The 6,733-nt window shown below is 47.1% G+C and overlaps 1 protein-coding gene across 1 annotated transcript in view; it reads left to right on the plus strand.

Moving 5' to 3' along the window:
• Nucleotides 1-6,727, plus strand: part of LOC311131201 (BLOC-2 complex member HPS3-like) — a 40,489-nt gene extending 33,762 nt beyond the window's left edge. The window contains exons 15-18 of the mRNA XM_084164055.1: nucleotides 1,878-1,985; nucleotides 2,130-2,336; nucleotides 2,668-2,758; nucleotides 5,178-6,727. Of these exons, the coding sequence (XP_084020181.1) occupies nucleotides 1,878-1,985; nucleotides 2,130-2,336; nucleotides 2,668-2,758; nucleotides 5,178-5,302 (531 nt within the window). The 3' untranslated portion in view covers nucleotides 5,303-6,727. The remainder of the gene's footprint in view (nucleotides 1-1,877; nucleotides 1,986-2,129; nucleotides 2,337-2,667; nucleotides 2,759-5,177) is intronic.
• Nucleotides 6,728-6,733: the final 6 nt, after the last annotated feature.

Below are 6,733 nucleotides of genomic sequence, written 5' to 3' on the forward strand. Positions count from 1 at the left end.
CCTGGGTGACTGTTTCTGTGTTGTAGATCAACTGGTGTTCTCACTACGGCGTGTTGTATCCCTGGGTGACTGTTTCTGTGTTATAGATCAACTGGTGTTCTCACTACGGCGTGTTGTATCCCTGGGTGACTGTTTCTGTGTTGTAGATCAACTGGTGTTCTCACTACGGCGTGTTGTATCCCTGGGTGACTGTTTCTGTCTGTAGATCAACTGGTGTTCTCACTACGGCGTGTTGTATCCCTGGGTGACTGTTTCTGTGTTGTAGATCAACTGGTGTTCTCACTACGGCGTGTTGTATCCCTGGGTGACTGTTTCTGTGTTGTAGATCAACTGGTGTTCTCACTACGGCGTGTTGTATCCCTGGGTGACTGTTTCTGTGTTGTAGATCAACTGGTGTTCTCACTACGGCGTGTTGTATCCCTGGGTGACTGTTTCTGTGTTGTAGATCAACTGGTGTTCTCACTACGGCGTGTTGTATCCCTGGGTGACTGTTTCTGTCTGTAGATCAACTGGTGTTCTCACTACGGCGTGTTGTATCCCTGGGTGACTGTTTCTGTGTTGTAGATCAACTGGTGTTCTCACTACGGCGTGTTGTATCCCTGGGTGACTGTTTCTGTGTTGTAGATCAACTGGTGTTCTCACTACGGCGTGTTGTATCCCTGGGTGACTGTTTCTGTGTTGTAGATCAACTGGTGTTCTCACTACGGCGTGTTGTATCCCTGGGTGACTGTTTCTGTCTGTAGATCAACTGGTGTTCTCACTACGGCGTGTTGTATCCCAGGGTGACTGTTTCTGTCTGTAGATCAACTGGTGTTCTCACTACGGCGTGTTGTATCCCTGGGTGACTGTTTCTGTGTTGTAGATCAACTGGTGTTCTCACTACGGCGTGTTGTATCCCTGGGTGACTGTTTCTGTGTTGTAGATCAACTGGTGTTCTCACTACGGCGTGTTGTATCCCTGGGTGACTGTTTCTGTGTTGTAGATCAACTGGTGTTCTCACTACGGCGTGTTGTATCCCTGGGTGACTGTTTCTGTGTTGTAGATCAACTGGTGTTCTCACTACGGCGTGTTGTATCCCTGGGTGACTGTTTCTGTCTGTAGATCAACTGGTGTTCTCACTACGGCGTGTTGTATCCCTGGGTGACTGTTTCTGTGTTGTAGATCAACTGGTGTTCTCACTACGGCGTGTTGTATCCCTGGGTGACTGTTTCTGTGTTGTAGATCAACTGGTGTTCTCACTACGGCGTGTTGTATCCCTGGGTGACTGTTTCTGTGTTGTAGATCAACTGGTGTTCTCACTACGGCGTGTTGTATCCCTGGGTGACTGTTTCTGTCTGTAGATCAACTGGTGTTCTCACTACGGCGTGTTGTATCCCTGGGTGACTGTTTCTGTGTTGTAGATCAACTGGTGTTCTCACTACGGCGTGTTGTATCCCTGGGTGACTGTTTCTGTGTTGTAGATCAACTGGTGTTCTCACTACGGCGTGTTGTATCCCTGGGTGACTGTTTCTGTCTGTAGATCAACTGGTGTTCTCACTACGGCGTGTTGTATCCCTGGGTGACTGTTTCTGTCTGTAGATCAACTGGTGTTCTCACTACGGCGTGTTGTATCCCTGGGTGACTGTTTCTGTGTTGTAGATCAACTGGTGTTCTCACTACGGCGTGTTGTATCCCTGGGTGACTGTTTCTGTCTGTAGATCAACTGGTGTTCTCACTACGGCGTGTTGTATCCCTGGGTGACTGTTTCTGTGTTGTAGATCAACTGGTGTTCTCACTACGGCGTGTTGTATCCCTGGGTGACTGTTTCTGTGTTGTAGATCAACTGGTGTTCTCACTACGGCGTGTTGTATCCCTGGGTGACTGTTTCTGTGTTGTAGATCAACTGGTGTTCTCACTACGGCGTGTTGTATCCCTGGGTCAGCATCCTAACTCCAGCTCACTTCAACATCATTCCAGATGACCAAGAGGACCTCCACAAACTACAGGTCAGTCTCGCTACATCATGCGCGTGCTATTTATCAATCAGACATGGAATCAATCAACCAACCAATCAACTTGTAAAATAAAGCTTTTTTTTAACCCTTACATGTAAATGTACCACTATGGTGAACAAACAATGACCCATCCAGTCCCTGCTGTGCGGCCCCACCCTGGACGTGTCGTCCATCCTGCCCCTGTTGGAGCAGCTGCCAGACGGGGACAACGCGGGGCTCAGTGTGCACGTGCTCTGTGCCACCAAGCTGGGCCGCCACGAGAGCTCCATGGAGAGGCTGCTGGACCGCTGTCCTCAGGCCATCATCCCTTACGCTAACCACGAGCTGCAGAACAACAAAATGGTGGGTACTCTGTAACTGTCATCCTTCTGTGAAACATGCCCCGACTCCTCTAACCCGACTGTTGAACTCACACTGTGCGTGTACTTGCACAACCTTAAATCCTCATAACTTCTAGCCTCCATCCTACGCTCTGAATACTAAGGGCTGGATTCAATCCGTAGCGCGGAAGGTCTGCGTAATAGCGCAATTTTAAAGGTCATTTCAGATTGAGAAAACATACGCTGCGTTTACAGTGAATGCAGTCTCCGCGAAAACACGGGAACGTTGCCTTTTTTATTTCAATGGTTCTATAGTGTAGCTCTTTCTAATGGATTCATGTGTTTTCGTTCAGGCTCTGTGGTGGCAGAAGCTGTTCCCTGAGCTGTGTGAGAGAACCAGAGCAACACGGGGCGAGAACGCCATCCTACTGTCTGCACTCAAAGGTACACTCACGGCCAAACTACACTGTCACCGTCACGTCTCCGTAACGTGAACTGCAGTTTAACAACTCACTGTGATCTATGAGACATGCTATACCGGACGCGAAAGCAGTTTGTCGTCTGCGAAGCGAGGCTCGCTTGAATCAGTGTAGTTTTACGCTTCCAGTCTATTTTCCTCGCCAGCGTTGCAGAGCTGTAGCTACACAGAAAATAAGCACATAATATCACATATAAATTCACAAATAATCTCAATAATCATAAAACTAAGTAGGAAAATAGCAAAAATCACCCTGCACACATTGAAAGGTTTGGTATTGCATTTTAGGCTTCTGTAAAAAAAATAATAATAATCTAAACGCTGATATAACTACTTCAAATCATTTTAATTACAACAAACATGCAAATATCCTCCCATTACGAGATGTGTGGCCGAAATGTAGGCGGGGCATTTCCATTCTATCAGCATATCACAAGAAGCAGATTTTGGACGCTCTCGTGATGAGGGAGATGACGGGACGCTCTCGTGATGAGGGAGATGACGGAACGCTCTCGTGATGAGGGAGATGACGGGACGCTCTCGTGATGAGGGAGATGACGGGACGCTCTCGTGATGAGGGAGATGACGGGACGCTCTCGTGATGAGGGAGATGACGGGGCACTCTCGTGATGAGGGAGATGACGGAACGCTCTCGTGATGAGGGAGATGACGGGACGCTCTCGTGATGAGGGAGATGACGGGACGCTCTCGTGATGAGGGAGATGACGGGACGCTCTCGTGATGAGGGAGATGACGGGACGCTCTCGTGATGAGGGAGATGACGGGACGCTCTCGTGATGAGGGAGATGACGGGACGCTCTCGTGATGAGGGAGATGACGGGACGCTCTCGTGATGAGGGAGATGACGGGACGCTCTCGTGATGAGGGAGGTGACGGGACGCTCTCGTGATGAGGGAGATGACGGGACGCTCTCGTGATGAGGGAGGTGACGGGACGCTCTCGTGATGAGGGAGATGACGGGACGCTCTCGTGATGAGGGAGATGACGGGACGCTCTCGTGATGAGGGAGATGACGGGACGCTCTCGTGATGAGGGAGATGACGGGGCGCTCTCGTGATGAGGGAGATGACGGGACGCTCTCGTCACGGTGTCAGTATAGTTTCACCGTTAGACTCTAGCCTGTGTTTCAAGCATAAGGTTTAACTCCAGAATGTCACCTCCTTTGCTGTGGTTAAAGGGGCAATTTGCAGTTCAAACAATAACAAAGCATACCCCACCACTGTTTTGGGTAACATGCTTAGGGATGGGGCTGGATAAGTATAACCAGTCTCAAATGATTAGAGTTATGGATGCAAGGACTGACCATCCATGATATCAACATTTTATAGTTTTAAATATGTTTTGAGGCTATACAGTGTTTAACAATGACATTGTTTACAAACAGTGGAGTAAAACAAGCTTATATTTGGGGTTCTGATTGGTTACAACAGTTGAACTAAGATCATGTGGTTTATAGATGTAATACACTGAACCAAAATATAAACAACATGTAAAGTGTTGGTTTCATGAGCTGAAATAAAAGATCCCAGAAATGTTCCATAAGCACAAAAAAGCTTATTTCTCTCAAATGTTGTGCACAAATTTGTTTACATCCCTGTTAGTGAGAATTTCTCATTTGCCAAGATAATCCATTTACCTGACAGGTGTGGCATATCAAGAAGCTGATTAAACAGCATGATCATTACACAGGTGCACCTTGTGCTGGGGACAACAAAAGGCCACTCTAAAATATGCAGTTGTATCACACAACACAATACCACAATTGGTTTGCTGACTGCAGGAATGTCCACCAGAGCTTTTGCCAGAGAATTTAATGTTAATTTCTCTACCATAAGCCGCCTCCAACATCGTTTTAGAGAATTTGGCAGTACGTCCAACTGGCCTCACAACCGCAGACCACGCGTAACCACCCCAGCCCAGGACCTCCACATCTGGCTTCTTCACCTATAGGATCGTTAAAGACCAGCCACCCCGGACAGCTGATGAAACTGAGGAGTATTTCTGTCTGTAATAAATCCCTTTTGTGGGGAGAAACTAATTCTGATTGACTGGGCCTGGCTCCCAGGCATATGCCCTCCCAGGCTCAGCCATGGCTCCGCCCCTGCCCAGTCATGTGAAATCCATAGATTAGGGCCTAATGAATTTATTTCAATTGACTGATTTCCTTATATGAACTGTAACTCCGTAAAATCGTTAATTGTTGCATGTTGGGTTTATTTTTGTTCAGTATAGATTCTTCAAGAATCATTGGATTAATATAATTCATTTAAAAGTATAAAACTGTATGTATAGTATCAATTGCAGATTGCCCCTTCAATATTCAGAGAGTTTCGGCCATAACATCTGCATTTTCCCTGACAACAGAAACGCTGGTGGTGGTTGCCATGGAGCTGAACCCCCTGGAGTTGCTGGACCTGTTGCCTGATGACGGGACGGCCCACTTCTTCCTGCCTCACCTGCTGGAGTGCAGCCAGAGAAACGGGCCGTAGAATTACAATTAGTAGAACAGACATACAGTAGCTCTGAAAGCCACTGTTTTATTTCCTGCTCCATCCAATATGGCAGATTTAGTAGAATTTGACATGTTTGCCTACGTAGAACCGGTTAGTTAGTGTCCATTTTCAGCACACATTCCAAATGGTACGCCCAGTACAGCAACTGATGCACCTGCAACGGACCACTGGTTTGAATGGAAGTGTCCCTTCTACTGATTCTATTTCTATGGAGGATCCTAAACATGGACCGTGCTGGACAATCAACCACTTACAGATTGTAGTGAGCTTCTCAAAACACTACTACTGTAGAGCCTTATGAAAACGGTACCCATACAAAACCACCGTCTGTAGTCCTATTAGTCAAATGAATGTGAACAGAGAATTTTGCTGTGCAGAGATATGATTATTTTCTGATTTAATAAGGAAATCCTGATTTTTCTGACCTCACTTTTTCTATTTCTGTAAGGAAGTATTGACGTCACGTTGCTAGTCATACCCTGAGGGTACAAGTCCTCTTCTGTGTGGGCTTGTAGACACCCCTGAATCACTGTGAGACCTTTTCTTTATTACTGAGTATTAGGAACTGGATGTTGACTTATACACTGGACTGGTCTGGCTTTTCTGGTGTTCATTGGGTGAAGCGATAGGAAGCTTCTCTGAAAGCTGTGACCTCACTACTGTGAAACCCGGTGTTCATTCTATTCCCAGTGTTGAAATGTTTTGCTTTGATCGTTTTATTTAATTTTTTCGCTGCCTTAATAAATGCTCTCTAAAAACATTTCATGTTGGTTCTGCTCCTTTCACAAACACATTAGCAATATATTGAAGTATACACTCACTGGCCAGTTTATTAGGTACACCTATCTAATACCGTGTCGGACCCCCCTTTGCTTCCAGAACAGCCTGAATTCTTCGGGGCATGGATTCGACATGTCGGAAAGGTTCCACTGGGATGTTGGTCCATGCTGACGAGATGGCATCACACAGTTGCTGCAGATTGGACGGCGGTATACCTCCGCCACCAGCCTGTACCGTTGACACCAGGCAAGATTGGTCCATGGACTCATGCTGCTTACGCCAAATCCTGACTGCCATCAGCATGACGCAACAGGAACCGGGATTCGTCGGACCAGGCAATGTTTTTCCACTCCTCAATTGTCCAGTGTTGGTGATCGCGTGTCCACTGGAGCTGCTGCTTCTTGTCTTTAGCTGATAGGAGTGGAACCCAGTGTGGTCGTCTGCTGCAATAGCCCATCCGTGACAAGGACCGACGAGTTGTGCGTTCCGAGATGCCGTTCTGCACACCACTGTTTTACTGCACCGTTATTTGTCTGTTTGTGGCCCGCCTGTTAGCTTGCACCATTCTTGCCATTCTCCTTCGACCTCTCTCATCAACGAGATGTTTTCACCCACAGGACTGCTGCT

Source organism: Coregonus lavaretus (genome assembly GCF_964263955.1).
Source record: "Coregonus lavaretus genome assembly, chromosome: 6".
Lineage (NCBI taxonomy): Eukaryota > Metazoa > Chordata > Actinopteri > Salmoniformes > Salmonidae > Coregonus > Coregonus lavaretus.